This window comes from Grammomys surdaster, unplaced genomic scaffold (assembly GCF_004785775.1).
Source record: "Grammomys surdaster isolate TR1022 unplaced genomic scaffold, NIH_TR_1.0 174, whole genome shotgun sequence".
Lineage (NCBI taxonomy): Eukaryota > Metazoa > Chordata > Mammalia > Rodentia > Muridae > Grammomys > Grammomys surdaster.
The window spans coordinates 2982065-2998199 of record NW_021604622.1 but is presented as its reverse complement, the minus strand read 5'-3'; the positions used below and the strand labels follow the sequence as shown (position 1 = coordinate 2998199).

The 16135-nt window shown below is 43.7% G+C and overlaps 1 protein-coding gene across 1 annotated transcript in view; it reads right to left on the bottom strand.

Moving 5' to 3' along the window:
• Positions 1-433: 433 nt before the first annotated feature.
• Lifr (LIF receptor subunit alpha) overlaps positions 434-16135 on the bottom strand; it is a 58186-nt gene continuing 42484 nt past the window's right edge. The window contains exons 10-20 of the mRNA XM_028767582.1: positions 15565-15710; positions 13696-13858; positions 13341-13411; positions 12305-12518; positions 9567-9746; positions 7217-7318; positions 6488-6661; positions 5034-5195; positions 3894-3987; positions 1989-2067; positions 434-1625 (exon numbers count right to left, since the gene is read on the bottom strand). Of these exons, the coding sequence (XP_028623415.1) occupies positions 1002-1625; positions 1989-2067; positions 3894-3987; positions 5034-5195; positions 6488-6661; positions 7217-7318; positions 9567-9746; positions 12305-12518; positions 13341-13411; positions 13696-13858; positions 15565-15710 (2009 nt within the window). The 3' untranslated portion in view covers positions 434-1001. The remainder of the gene's footprint in view (positions 1626-1988; positions 2068-3893; positions 3988-5033; positions 5196-6487; positions 6662-7216; positions 7319-9566; positions 9747-12304; positions 12519-13340; positions 13412-13695; positions 13859-15564; positions 15711-16135) is intronic.

The window sequence follows — 16135 nt, the reverse complement described above, 5'->3', positions numbered from 1 at the left end:
AGCTACTGAGAAGCCTCAGAGATCACCCCAGCTCTTGGTTAGGCTAAATGGCCTATCCTCTCAGGGGGAACTGAGCCCAATCTGAGCTATGCAGTCAGCACACACCATTAGCTATTTCTTAGTAGTCATCTTATGTAGTAACTCATTGCAATCATATACCTGTAAATAATGATGAATTTCCTCTTACGAAGCAGGCCCTGTAACACAACACAAAGCCAATAGAGAAAATCTGGATATAGTTCTAGCGATTTCCAACAACAGGGCAAGCAACTGTACTAATGGAAGCTATCATGCAAGCGGCGAGACAGGAGAAAGGTTTTCACACCCCGAGATAGCAGGACGGTGTGATGCTGATCCGGGCTGGTCAGTGTCACACTTGTTTTTCCAAGTTTCTACCCCTGAGACAACTGTTTGATAACCATTATACGGTAGGCACAGAAATCAGCACACTTTATCAGACAGAACGCCAGATAGCTCCTGCTACATTAAAAACTAGATGCGCTTCTGTAAATGCTGTGGACAGAGACATCATAAAGGCTTTAAAGTCTGTGCTTGGTTTTCCTCTAGACCGCAGTAAATGTCAGGCAAATTAACGTTGTTTTGACTTGGACGGTTTTCTCCTTTGCCTGTAAATCCACTTGCAATTCCATACCATACAGAGATGAGAAAACCATTAACAACAGAAAAGAGTTGTGAGATTTGTTTAGCATGTATGTACGAGACAGAGTTAGTCAGTCTTGAGATCCTTCGGGAGGATTCTTTGGCTCAATCAAAAACAGCTTCAAATCTTGAGTTTCTGTGGCTGAGGGCTGAGTCACCGCACTCTGGCTTTTAGGATACATTAAAAGCACATTAACACTTCTAGTGTCACTTACCCAGAGTGAAGGTCCCTGGCTATCAACATTTGCAGGGTCCCTCCAGAAATGCCCCGGCTGCCGCCATGACAGCGGCAGGGAGGGGTTTACTGAGATGGCAGACTGAAGTGGCAAAGGGTGACCTGGTTAGTCATTTGGTTTGTTCTGGAAGAAGTTTGTAAAGGACCATCCTCCTCCATTAGATTTAGGAGAGTCTTCATCTTTAGGAGGGATCAAAAATTGCCTGGAATTGATGGAGCACGGACTTCCAAAGGAGACAACTTCACTGTTGCTGTCTGCGGACCTTGGGGAATCTGGAGAGACCAGATTCCAAGTATTTACATTGGCCTGAGGTCTGTAACCTGCAGTCTTACCCGCTTCATCTTCTGCTGTCGTGTCTTCCACAGCGGGGTTAATGGGGAGGCGCATCTGTGGCTTATAGCCTGCCAGCGCCACGGGGTCAGCGTCCTGTTCTTCCTCTGGTTTGGCTTGTGGCTGATACATGGATTGCACATCTATGTAGATGACCTGGGAAGCCGCTCCCGCCTCATCCGCTGTGGGGTTCGTTACTTCCTCCTCGATGATCGGTGGGCAGTAAGACACAACCACGGGGTTCTCGGGGTCTGCCTCGGAGCTTTCCCTGGGACGCTCCGCAACTGGGGAAATGATTTCTGTATCTTCTATTTTAGGGACTATTGATCGAGATTCCAGGACTTCGACGTTATTTGGGGTACAGGGATTCATTTCCAGTGTCTTAAGAGCATTGCTTCCCTGGAAGTAAATTTGGAACAGTGGTTAAGACAGCGCTGCATGCTCCTGTGTGGCCCCTCTTACAGAAAAACTCATAATTTTTTTTTCACATCTGTTTATAAACATTTGCCTCTGCAGCTCTGGAGTTCACATCCAGAGCAAAGCTACTTTTTTTTTCCTCTGCGTCAATATTTTGCTTCCTATTAATAGCAGCGAAAGAAGTATGGTGTGAACGCTGAAGACGAAGACCCCTGGACATCAGACAGAGTTAAGCATGCATGTTCTCTTTTCCATGCTGACACCCATACCTCCCAAGCTTCTCCCTAGAAACAGAGGGAGGAGTCCCTTTGTCCTCACAGACAAACACAGAGAAGGATGGATTACCTCACAGACACTCTTCTGAAACTGTAACGCTTTACAGTTTTCTGGATTGGGAATATCAGGGTAGAATGTTTCCTTAATCCTTCAAATAAAGAATAAATTATATTCAATAACTATCATGTATCGATCATGTAACAAAATGTAGGAATTATCTAGCTTGGCTGGAGACTTTTTTGTGACAATGTCAATGAGTACCTGAGACACAAACAGAAGCTCTTCATGCTAGAGCTGCTGACACAGGGCTTCGGCATGAACGCTGTGAACCACCCCTCTATGCTCTAGCTAGAAGGCTTTATTTGGCTCAAGGAAATGAAAGTAAATAATTTACAGTGATGGCTACATTCATCTCTCACATGAAGTATAGGCAAGTTTTCACCACGAACCGGATTAAACAGGTTCAGTTACTCAAAGGGCCTGTCTGCATATGCAGTCCTCTGGTCATCACAGAGTCTGGCCCGCACAAGGGACACCTCCAGTGCATGCAAGTGCTCTACCAAGGTGGGCAAATACATGAGCGTTCACATTAAAACAATCCATTCTACTTCTATGTGTGTACACATGTGCACGCATGTGTGTGTCTGCGCCAACGGGAGCGAGTGCTTTTTTTGTTGGTTTTTCTTTGGAGGTAGATACTTGCTATGGTAGCCTAGGCTGCCCTTAAACTTATGACACTCCCCCTGCCTCAGCCTCCAAGTGCTGGAATTGAAGTCAAGAGTCACCATATCAGGTTAAAAAATAACAGAAAGCTTTAAAGTTGACAGCCATGAGTGGTAAGGAAACTGCTTGCTGAGTTGAAGAAAAAAAAAAAGCTACAATCTGAGATAGAAATTCAACATCAGCGAAAAGACTCACTCAACACTGTATTTTTATACTTAGGAGTACTAAGGACTCTATTGTTTGGATTCCTCAAGGATGGTAACTGTGTTGACATGAGTCTGAATGTTCTGGCTTCCAGGCCTCCTTTTTTTTTAATTTTTTTATTTTTTATTCTTGTATTGAAATAGTTATTTTAAAGTTGGAATTAGTTGCCAAAATAGGTTCTTCTATTTGCGAGTATTACTATTTTCATTTAGAGGTCAGGGTTGTTCAGAACATACTCTCTTCTGTCACAAATGATGGCATTTTAAAGAAAGTGGAGCCCTTCCTGTGATGACTGCAGCTGTTTGTCCTGTCCTAGTCAGGTCAGTACCTGGCAGTCACCCGGAGCCCACTGCTCTCCTCTGAACCCCTGTCCACTTTAGCCTCACATCTCTCTCTCCTTCCTCTCCCTCTCCCTCTCTCTTTGTCCAATTATACAGTGCCTAATGTTTCAGAGTCTTCCTGAAACCACTCTCTTTAGAATGTTCTCCAGCCCCCAACCCGTGACCCTTCAGGGCTCTCCACAGGGCAGCCTTCCTGCTTACCTCTTCCTTCCCTGGCCCCCTGTTCCTCTCACACACTGTAAGCACATGTTTACAATGTTCATGCTTCCCTGGCCCTCTCTCTCACCCTGCTGGGAGACTCTTAAGAACCAGGCTTGCTTTATTCACAACTATAACCCTTTCTCATGGAAGGGGCATGCACTTGGGATAAACAAATGAACAAAAAGAACCGAATGGCCCGTCAGGACCCATTTAAATCATTAACTTCCACTTAAACTTGCAGATAGCCGTGGTCAACTTATGTGTGAAAATATATTTGAAGCCACTATGTCATTGTGATAAATTACTAGTAAAGAGAGTAGGGAGAATGAACACTTTAACTCTTTGAGCTCTTAAACAGTTTTAATAAAGTGTCATCTGCTTACTTGAAATTCAAGGTCAACATTCTAAGTAAAAAAAAAAAATGTTTGTTCAATTTGCACAACATGACTGCACAATGAAGCTTGTGAAAACAAAACAGGGTGAATACACACACAGGCATCATTACCATTCTCGCTTCCGATAGCAAAGGATGCTTGTCACCACGCCAACAATGACAGCCACGGCCACTGGGATGAGGATGGCGATAATCAATCCCACAGCTGAAATGAAACCGTTATCAATATTGAGAATTGCCACCGTAAGTACTGAGTACAGAGGACATTTATTATTTTGAAGAGACAAAACTCTGACTGATCTAGGGTGCACTGAAAAATAGATCATGATTACTCAATCCTGCCACTGGTGACCTGTCGGCCAGCTGTTTCTGGTGTGAGGCGGCGTGGGAAGGGCTATCCTGTGCGCTCTGAGAGGCTTAGCCACATCCTGGTCTCTAACCATGCGATGCCAGTAGCACTCCAGTTACGACAGTCAGAAATACCACCAGACATTGGCAAGGTGTCTTCGATGGGGTAAAATCATGTCCTTTTGGAACACTGTTTTAATGCATCATGGCCTCATGGCCCTATGCTCCAGACCTGGACACGGACTCCATCCTGGTGGAGGGGAAGCCTGAAGCCAAATGAAGGACAGCAAAGGCTACCACCCTTGTCTACTGCCATCTCAGAGTTACAAGTGTGGTGCCTTACTGAAGTTTAGAGTGTCTATTAAGTATTTCCCTAGACCTATTAAGATCAAACTAGCATGATTTAAACCTGATTTAAAAAAAAACAAACCCGACTATGCATTTTGGATTGTAGAATTTGGGTGCATCCCCAAATTAGTTAATTTCTTACATACACATAGGAAAGCAGCTTGAAATAATTGACAACAAAAACAAAACCAAAAACATCCTCTCATAGCCTTTAACACTCGGCTCTTCCTGACATCAAAAAGCAATGAACTATTAAACTTCAGAATAGTGGTTCTCAACCTGTGGCCCTCCACCCATTTGGCCAACTTCTGTCTCCAAAAGTATTAACAATACAATTCACAACAGTAGCAAAATTACAGTTATGAAGTAGCAATGAAAATGATTTTGTGGTTGGGGGTCACCACAACATGAAGAACTATATTAAAGGGGTGAAGTATTGGGAAGGTTGAGAACCACGGGGACCATCTTGGAACAAAGATGCCTGCAGATTCCCCAGATAATAAGGACATTATCACGTCAGTGGCAAAGGTGTCTCTAGGGCAGTGTTGAACTTACAGTTTTCCTTGGTCACCACAAACATGCTCTTCTCTGGGCCCAGCCCACCGTGTGTATAGGCTCGCAGGACCAGATGGTAACTGGTTTTACCCTGAAGATCGGCAATCCTCAGTGTCTTCTGGGATATGTCAGTGATATTCTTTAGCTTGATGTCAGAACGATCTAAAAATCAAAGGATATTCTCACTCACCCTAAGGTCACTTTAAACTCAGGGATGTACAGCCAAACACTCTTAGGAAAAACATTTTGCTGCTGGCCACACCTTGCCAAAGATCTGGGGCCACATTCAAGTTTTTTCTCTGCCAGTCAAACCATCTAAACTACTCTAAACTCTGGCTTCTCTGACTCTGCAAGGGGACAGCATGGCTTGGTTCCTGGTGTCCTGTAAAATTTTCATGTATATTTGTTAGAACCATGCCTGGCATACAGCAGGCACTCCATAAAAATCACTTTCCTGTCTGTGACTAAGGAAAAACCCTGAAACTCAGAGGCACTCAAAAGAGACCCTGCGGAAGCAGTGGCAGAGGCCAGACGGGGCAAAGGTGCAGCACAGTAGACACGGCCTCAGTCCTTACGGAAGGACCCACGTGGTGGGCAATCTCAAACAAGGCACACGGAGGACAAGGTGTCTTTGGGTCACTTTGAACGTAAGGGTGAAGACCGTTTAACTGTTTTATTCATAAAAGTCTTGATCAATATAAAGCAAGATGAGAGTTTAAAGAGCCAAGCCATGTATGGAAACAACCACTCCACAGCCCCACCCTCTCCCGCTGCCTCCCAATGGGGGCTGCTTCTCCAGCTGCTAGCCCGTGCCATCCCTCTCAACTGGCCCCGCCCCTGGCCCCGCCCCCAGCCCAGCTCCTTTCTGGCTGTTCCCACTTCTTTCCCACAGTGTGAGGCCTTCTTCTAACAGAGTCCAGAAAAAGGCAGTGGAGAGGAAGAAAACACTTGCAGCCTTGCACGCCTAGGAAAGTCTTCATTCTATTCTGGTACTGAGCTCCAGAGTACCGGGGTGCAGAACTTTACACTGAGGATAACAGCATTTTAGAGACATTTCTGTGGTTTCTGTCAGTTATCTGCTGACAGGGAAGTCTGCCGCCATTTTGATTCTAGGTTATAATTGGGGCTCTGAACCTTTTATTTATTTTTTGGCATTTTCTCGCCTCTTTAGTTATTAAATATTAAGCCATTTAAAATGAACAATATCTTATGGTGTGTGGATCATGAAACACTAGTAAGAAGTGGCCACCATTCTGTGGGCCTTATGAGGAAAGGATTCAAAATAAGCGATTTTAACTTTTAAAGAACGTACATTCTATCTATTGTATTCTCTTTGAGATAGTCGTGGAAACTGTGTCCAGCTGTGTGGCAGCCCTTTCTTTCCTGCATGGACAGTGGGAGTCTTTTTTTTTTTTCTTTATACAGCACAAGAACCGGAGCAGTCATTTACTTACCTGTCTCCAAGCTCCTCGTCTTGGTCTTAGGTGTATCTCTCTCTCCTTTCTGCAAGTAAAATAAATACCCTCTTAAGAAGCCCCGGAGCTCTTCCACGGGGATGTCGTCCCATTTTACTAATATGGAATCCGCAGACGTATCTTCCACGGTAAAATTTGGTGCAACAATTGGAGCTGTCAAAACAAGCAGTCGATTGCTGAAGGCAGGGGAGTAACCGCTCATGAGACTTCTGGCTTCAGCAACAACTAATCTTAGAATTAAAGTGCACTCTTTACTCAAGCATGAACTCCTCTGATGGTTAAACAATACTTCTATACTAATAACCAGGTGGGGCTCAGAGAAGACCCACAGCCTTTACACAAAGCAAGCATCCAGGGGATAGCCTGTGCCACATCTCTTTAAGCGACTGCTCAAACAGACTTCAGGAAAACTCCCCTCTTTGCTGTTAGTCCTGGATACATTTCCAAGTTTTTAAGCTTCTGTCACACAAATCAAGTATGACAGCCATGATATAACTTTCTCAGTGTCAAGACTGAAACTGTGACATCGACAAGCAGGTGGGGAATATGTGATTAAACATGTTGATAAATTTGGGATAGGAATTATTTTATCTTTTTTGATCTAAACAACTAAATCCAGTATGTTTTTGGAGAGCAACTCTTGCTACTTGCCTATTTACAAGTTCTCATGCTGGCCAAACTTTACAAGAACTCACCCACTTAACTTACCTAATTCTTCTATATATCCAATTATAGAACGTAACAGTTGGTATCCCTGGTTAGTGCACCCATAGAGGTAAAAGTTATACCTTACTCCTGGCTGAAACTGATCTGTAGGATAAACAAAGCAGTGAACCATCATAAGTCCATGTGGGTAAGCAAGAATATTGATCTTATCTTAGAATCATAACATTTATAGCACGCTAAAATTTCCAAAGCTAACTACAGATCTATTATAAAATTTTTTTTTCAAAATTGGTAAACATTTAGGAGTATTAAGCAAACCATGAAGACCTTCACGTCCATAATAATGAAAAGATCTCAGGATGACATTTTTTTTTTGAAGAGACAAAGGTGGCTGAGGCTGACATCTTCTTGCCTCTCAGGTACCACCATCCAGTGAGCTCAGTGTGCTATGGTATGGTCCCTGTGTGCTAACAAATGCTTTCCCTCTCCTATGTATCACCAGTTTTGGGTTGGAAAGAGATGACGTTTCCCCTTGTCCCGGCACTAGAAACCCCTATTCAGCTTGAAGCTTTAGGGACAAAGGAACCAGCCTTCAGCATTTGTTTCCCTTTGTAACACTCACTGAGCAAGGGACACACAAGACAAGTCTCAAGGTTTTTAAATTACTTTTTTAGGTTGACACGAAAAATGGTGAGTTTCATCATGACATCTTCACACAGATGTCCTTACACTCTGGTCCTTTGTGTGCTCCTCTCCCTCCCCCCCACACACTTCTAGTCGGGTTTCTTTCTTCAACTCGTGAAGCATCTTTTAATGTCTCATCAAATATGTAAGACAAGACATGAGAAACACAGAGACGTACAAAGCCCTTCTCAACACAGAGAAGCTGGCCAAGCGTGGGGAAGACACGGGGCAAGAGTAACCAGGAATCTCATGTAGGAAGTGCAAGATCTTAGGAGAAACACTAATCAATTCTGAGATCAGAAAAAAACCCTCTTTGAAGAGGACTGTGAAAAGTAGGGGACTCATCTTATAGGAGGACAAGGCCTTCATAAGGTCCTAACAGTGCAGGAGGTAGCCATTTCTGGGTGGAACATATTCCAGTGTGGCTCGTACAGTGCTTCTTTAAGCCACACGCCCAGAGAACACCTGCACCCCAGAGGCCAAAGTGAGATGGGCAGCCTCAAAAGTCACGTGACCTATAAGCCCAGGAGGGAAAGCAGAGACCACAGGCTCAGGCTCAGTCAAGTCAGTCTCACAGGAGAGGACTCGAGGGCAGGTTTAGGGAAGAGGAGGATGGAGGTGGCCAGAGGAGAAAGGAAGCCCCTGAGAGGACCACCACCTCTTTAGTCAACTGCCGAAGTGCTCTAGCAGAGCGGAAAGACAGCTCAACTCATCTGTGGCTCATCACCAAGTGCAATCCTTTACTCTTCAACAGTGGAAACAGCGAATGACCAGAACCTGTCTTAAGAGAGGGAAGCAACTGGGGGCCCTTTACCCTCCAGCTTCCTTCACCAACACAGAAGGAAGAACCAGTAGCTGATGTCTCTAGAAGTATCGAAACCTTCAGGCCCACTACTGGCTCAAGAAAAACCCCAAAGGTGTAGGCTCACATTGGTTCAGCAGGAGGCATGGCAGCCCTGCAGGGAGGGAAGCAGCCACTTCCAAAGGAGAAGCAGGGTTGGTCTGAAGGATGCAAGCCTCGCTGGACGCCACTTCTCAGGAAGCACCTGTCAATGGTGGCTCACATGCCGAGGCTCACAGGCTCACCAGCAGACACGTGCTCGATCTCAAAGCTGAAGCCATCCCATGCTCACTTCCAGAGTTACCCTGTGTCCTCATCTAGGAAAGTGGTGGTGGTTGCTTTGAGGCCTCAAGGACCAGAGTCCTGGACAAACTAATGCAAAGGGATACTAACTTTACTGTCTCTGTTGTTCAGAAGTGTGTTCCTGAACAGTTTCATCTTTGACATAACTTTCACTCCTACTGAAGTCCATTTTATCAATATACCATCACTTACACATCCCCTTGCCTGGTGCTTATCAATCTTCAGAGAACAAGCAAAGCTAGCGCGAGCATTTTCAGAGCTGGGTGTGGGGAAGCACACCTTTCATTTCCACAGAAAAAAGCAGCCAGATCTCAGAGTTTGGGGTCCTACCTCAAACAACAACAACAACCCCCACAATTACTCATGCTGTTCTCTCTGATGACCTATCAGAGTGGATTTCTGGACAAGGAATGCCCAGTTCTAAGGGTCAGAGTCTTTTCCACACACATGTCACAGTTATATCAAATTAAATTAAAGCAGGCCACGCCTGCCATGGCACGTAGTCACATCTGTGTGGCTTTTCAAAAGCCCCCTTAAAGGCCTCAGAGAGCCACGGATTCTTACCAGACTCTATGACAGTCTCAGTGCTGTTTGAGGGAACCTTTATCCAGTCCAGGAGGCAGGGCTCAGACCGAGACGAGTTGCACCATTTAATTACATAGTCACAAGTCATGTTGGGGTTGTGATGCCAGGTGAGGAAGATCCTGTTTCCTACCCCAACCGCTTGCTCTACGGTGATGTCATCTTCAGCAAGAAAAGAAAAGATGCTTTATTGGCAATCAAAGCAATACCAGAAGGCAATCCTCAAGAAAATGGGCAGTAGTTATAGAAGTTATTTCACTGTACACAAATGTTAAAACAGTGGTTACACTAGGTAGCAATGTTTAACAACGAAGTAACACAGTTACTCTCTTACTGGGATAACTATAGTGTTTGTTTACCTCAGAAAATAAATCACAAATCTGAGGAGAAAATATAGAAGCTTCTAGAATCCAGTAGACACATAGTGGGGGTCTAGACTGGCTCTGGGATGAGAACCCAGAAAATTTGGGATGGTCATGTGGAGAGAAGAATGCAGGAGGCTGAGGAAGGACCAGGGGACAACTAACTCCTGCTCTCCCCATCCAAGGTGAGCAGAGCTCATGGGAAAGGGAGAGGCACAGCACATGCAGATGGAGCATCCAAAACTGGAAGAGCCGAGCATCTGCTTTCCAGGACTCCTGCATCCAGGGTCCAAACGCTGGACTGAGGGGACTCTCTAGGGGCGATACAGAGAATGCAGAACTGCAAAGACATGAGGTGAGATGAGCAGTGTAGGCAGAGGCATTTTCCAGAAACCATGAGATACTGGGTTTGGTGTTGGGGTTGAGGTGCACACACTGGAGAGTGAGAGCAGGCACTGCTTGGCTGTGGGAGGTTCACTTGTCTGTTCTGCTGGACCTGGGTCTAAGGGATAGGTGACGATGGAGGTGAGGTATGGGGACCAGAGTGGAAGGCAGCCCAGCATGGCCAAGAAAGACAGGGGAGTCTCCCACGGGGACAGGAGAGAAGAATGACCTCTTCAATTAATCTATACTTAAGGGTTTGGTTTTTAAAAGGGGGAAAAACCCCAGCCATATACAGGAGAGATTTCCAAATGGATGTGTGTTTACAACGCAGCTGCTCCTGAACACAATCCGAGCACCTGTTGGACGTAAGACAGCTTTTTTGGCTCAATGTGATTACAAAGCCACAATTTCAACTTGAGCTGAAGCTCTGGGATGACGAGTCGAGGGCCTGGTGTCACTGTAGAGCTGAAATCACAGTTCGAGCTATGAATCACCAGGGCCACTCAGAGCAGGTAGCATGGGAGTGCTCTAGTTAAAGAGAAGACAAAACAGCTGCAGTCTGCAGAAGCACCGGGTACAGATGAGGGGCCATTAGATGCCCTGCTCTGACCCCTGCTTGCCTGCACTGCCACTCCCTCCGATGCCTCGGTTTAGGGCTGTGCCTAGGTCTGAGCATATCCAGTCTTTGAAACAACTCTGCTAAGTTCCGTTCCTGCCTCTTAATTCTCTGTTGTCACTGCCTAGGATGGACAAACAAACCAGGTCAGTAACAAGAAATAAGAAACCACCTCTCTCAAAGTACTGAGAGAGACACTCGGGAGACCTAACCAGACTTTTCCTTTCTGTCAGAGTGCTCTTGAAAAAGGTTCTTTCCATACTGAGGAAGCAACTGGAAAAAGAGAAGGAAATGGCCGTTTAAAACTTCTGACTAAGCATGCGATCCAGCTATAAGGGACAGGGAAAGGCTAGCAGCTGGGAGTGGGGATAAATGAAGGTCATCCGAGGATAAAGATGACCAAGTATGTTATGTATGTCTGTCTTAAACTATCCAGTTCAAATGCACTAGTTTGTGCAATCAATATAGACTAATAAAGTTCATATAAAAGCCGAGAAGGAACGTGGTATGCCATTGGCTGGCAATCTGCACAATTCAGAGGAAAACACAGAAATTTTCATATTACATCATGTGGATTTTTGTTTTTCAAAACCCTTATTAAAAATCTAATTTAGCTTTTAGAATGGCTTTTTTTTTTTTAATTAATGAAGAATTTCTGTGCAGGGTTTGGAGGCCGGAAAATCAGGAGTTCATGGTCAGCCTTAGCTACATAGAAAGTTCCAGGCCAACTTGGACTATATAAGACCTTATCTAAAAATCAAAACAAAACAAACCTCCCCCAAACCAAAACACACACAGAGGAAAAAAAAGTATCAATTCACCACAAAGCTGCCAATTATAACAAGTGTCTTCTTTCCCTGCCCAATAGGCTGGAAAGCTAGACTAACAACCAAAAGTCTTACTCTTGAAAAGAAACTTCTAGTCTTTGACCAAACATTTAAGGATTTCTTCCTAAGAGTACTGTCCACACTTAAAATATTTTATTCTCTTTGACAAAGAAATTGGATACAGTAATTTTTACCTAATACACAATATAGGCTTCAAATCAATCCTGAGGACATCTGGGAGGCTGAGGCAGGAGACTGCCTGTTCAAGTCTGGCATGATTATCTAATGTATTCAACGCTAGCTTGAATCACATAGCAAAATCTTGTCTCAAAACAAAATAAAAAATACTACTGGCTGCATCTCTCATTGGGCAGCAGACATTCAAGTACTTGGTCCTCTATTTGTATAACATGTAAAATATATGCACAATATGCAAATCGTGCAGGAGGGGCAGGATACTCCTCCCATCAGGAAAGCTGCTACCACAGAGTTTCCATTTCCCTGCTCCTGAAGGTTCTCCCAAGCACTCACCATTTGGGATTTCCATACTAGCTATTTTCGAAGGTGGTGATGAGCCAGCAGAATTTCTTGCCACCACACTGATGATGTAGTCATTTTTATTAAGCTGTATCTCTGCTCTGTGCTGTGGATCAAGGATCTCAGTAAGGGACTGTGTCTCCTCGTTTGATGAACACGATACATTGTAGGAAAGTATTTTTCCATTCGCTTCATTAATGGGTAAAGGCTATGAAAAATAGAGAAGCAAATTCTGTCACTAAAACCTGAGAAAAGTTTTGAGGCCCAGGGCTAAGTTCACAATAAATGGTGACAGGAGAATATGAAGCCATCAGTCGTGTGAAACTTTTGATTTTAAAATCCCGCGACAAGGTTAAACCAAAATGGAATGAGATACTGAAAAAGAACTATGCTTAAAAGTACACAAAATTTTAAAAAGTAATGTAAAACAATGTTTATTTTTATAGTTCTAGAAGCAAAAATGTAAGACACGTGGCCTGAAGGAGGAGTCTATCGAAACAAAGTTGTGTATGGGGTTCTCACATACGTATTCTTTTCTCCTCCTACATACCACGTGACCATTACAGAAGCACTAGGAAATACACAAAAATTCAAAGAAGGGCTGGCAAGAGGCTCAGTAGGTAAGGGTGCTTGTTCCCAAGCCTGAGGACTTAAGTTCAATCCCTAGGCCCCACAAGATACAAGAACCAATTCTGTCACTTTCCGAACTACACACACACACACACACACACACACACACTCATAAGATCAGAGTAAAGTGTTCAAAACTGAGGCCAGACGGTCTCTCAGTGCCTGGGGAATCAGGAGTGATGGAAACGTGAGGTTGGGAGACGGCAAACTCAGCCAGTCGGGGAAGCCTTGGCTCCTCAGATACAGCTCTGTGGCGCTGTATTTCATGTAGCGTTTATCAGTACAGCCGACTAAGCAAGTAAAATCTGAAATCCTCACCAAATCCAAGTTACGGCTCATATGTTAAGCACTTGGGCAAAATAAAAATCTTTACGCATCCAAGGAAACAATAGGTATTTACCTTCCAGTAGATGATTAAGTTTTTCCCATCGGAACTCCACTCTCTCCAGGTATCTGGTCCCTTTGAAGGAGCTGGGAAACAGATTCCTAAGTTAGACTTTAGATGCGAACTGCAAGGCAGGGGGCAGTATCGGTGACTAAAACGGAGGTACTTGAAACTTTACTCCAGGGTATCTGCAATTCCCCATAAAAGGTAGCTTCCATTTAGAAAGTGCTTCAACAGAGGAATGCTAACGTGAAGCTAGCCTCTCAGGGTCTATAGAGCCCAGAAAACGGGGTAAGATGACCCTCAGGGCCCTTCCTGTCACCCCTCCCATCCCCCCATTACTAATCAGCCACAGCATCACTTCACTCACTGGCTTCTGTGGTTAAATGTCGCTTTTCATTACTCCACCTGCTCCACTTCCAGAAAGTCTCGGAAGAACAACGAACCCGGAAGGAATATACAGTGTATGGGTTTAATTTGTCCACAGCAACAGGGTAAGTTGAATCCTCGGCTCCTCTCACTGTGGCATTCCGCTATTTGAAAACAAGTGAACACACACTGAGACTTAAGTGTATGAATATGTAATATGCCCATACACGTTATAGCCTGGGGTATAAAACCATTCTTTGCTTGTATCGTAAATCAAGTGAATCTTATACTAGTTTTTGGTTACAGCAGCAGAGTTCATAGTGTTTAATTCTTATGAAATACTACATTAAGAGAATTATGCTCCATAGTGAATGAAAATGAGTATAAGGCCGCTCTTAGGTACGATGAAGGAGAAGGTTTTTATCGTAGATACGAGGGAGAGAATAGCTAGAGGCATCTGGAAGAGTCCAGACTGAGCATGGCCAGCAGAATAGACCGTGCCATGGATGGACTGTGGGTGGAGCAAGAGAGGAAGAGAAGAGAAGGGGAGCAAAGAGAGCAAAAGCCCACAGCCAAGATGGCTGAATTACACAGGAATCAAAGAAGCTGGGGGAAGGGAAGGGGAGCTGGGAGTGGGGTGCTGTGGAGAGACTTAGGGTAGGGGGTGCAGTATGCCATCCAGGAAGACTCTAACAGGTACTTGGAGTAAGGACTGAGGGAACCTAGAGGCTAGCATAAACCTTGATATGCTAATAGGCACAGCAAGCATAGGTTAATGGAAGAGCCCTACATTCTTTCTTGCCAGAGATCAGGAGAATAACTCCTTTGAGCAACTAGGGACTATCTTACTTAAGTCCCTGAGAGGATGCTGGCCTTTGTCTAAATGCCAGACTTTAGGAAAAGGAATTTCTTGGGACCTAACTCATAGTAGTCAATTAAATACTGGGATGCATTTTTAATTTAATTATTAGATCTAAATGATTATGGTCAGTTAAATGATACAGATTTTTTTCCCACTAATCAGTGAGTAGCTAGTGACTATTAAACTTTAATACAATTTGGTAATTAGAGATAAACTTGAAGATTAAGTGCGTTATTTCAAGGAGACTAGGAATCATCCTGGAGGCAAGTGGCATGGTTTATGTAGGTGTCACCTAGAGCCTCTAGTATGTCCTGAACATGTAGCAAATAGACAAAAAAAATTAATTACTATAAATTAAGTTAAAACGAAGCAGTTTTACACAGATCTGAGGCTGAGCATGCCAGGAGTCTCTTGAGCACTCAGCTGCTCATTACAAAGTAGCTTTTCAGATCAAACTGTGCACTTCTGAATGCTTGTCCAGAAACCAGTGAGTTTACAAATTGACGCTTAGCTATAGTAGCATTTACTTCAGGGTTACTGCAAATTACAGGAAGGTATAAGTCAATCTAATTATTTAAAATGTATTAAAAAGTCAATGTTTTGACTTTATAATTACCAATTTCAACTTGCTTCTCCTGATGCACTTAACAATTTAAAATGCCCTTCTATTCTCCTGTGCCAGTTAGTCAAAGGCTACAGTAAGAGATACTTTTTCATTCACAAACTTAACGAGTCCTACGTACATGCAGGCATTACACACTAAGCCTGAGAACATTCTGAACAGCAGAAGTTGAATGTATACTCTTTACTGTCCAGTAACAAATACTCAAATATAAATTAAAATGCTGCCATGGCACTGGGCTGTCAGGTCTTTCTTGGCTTGGGGAATCTCTGTAATAAATGTTCGGAGAGTTTTTATGTATATACATATATTTGCTTAATTATGTTTGAAACTGAATGTTTAATTCAAAATAACCATAAAGAAAGCTATAGGGGAATTTTACTTACCACTTCTTTCTTGGAGCTAGCTTTACAGATTTCAATCTGACATGAAAGATTAATCTTTGTAAAATTTCCTGGCAAATACCAGGAAAGTGTAACAACTGTTGAATTGATGTCCTTCACTTTCAACGAGATAGGAACGTGAGGGGCAACTGTAAAGAGAATTATAAAGATTAATGCCTTTATACATTTAAGGGTGGAAATGGTCTCTCCTAGTAAGATAAACTAGAAGCAAAGTATATGTGTGGGGGAGAGGAGCAAGGAAGTATTATTAATGCCAAAAACTAAGATAGTCTGTACGGAGCCCATGGACTTATTTGCTACTGTTGATATCATACCACTGACCTTAAAGAACCAATGTGCTCAAGGTTCTTTACCTGGGTTTGAGGATGCTAAGAGGTGGATCAAGGTACCTTTAAGAGATTTGAGTGTACACTGGGAATAACAGATACAGAGTAACTGACAGCCACACATACGAGGGGATTGTGCATGCGTGCATGCGTGCGTGTGTGCGTGCGTGCGTGCATGTGTGTGTGTGTGTGTATGTGTGTGTGCGTGCGCGTGTGATAATGATGCT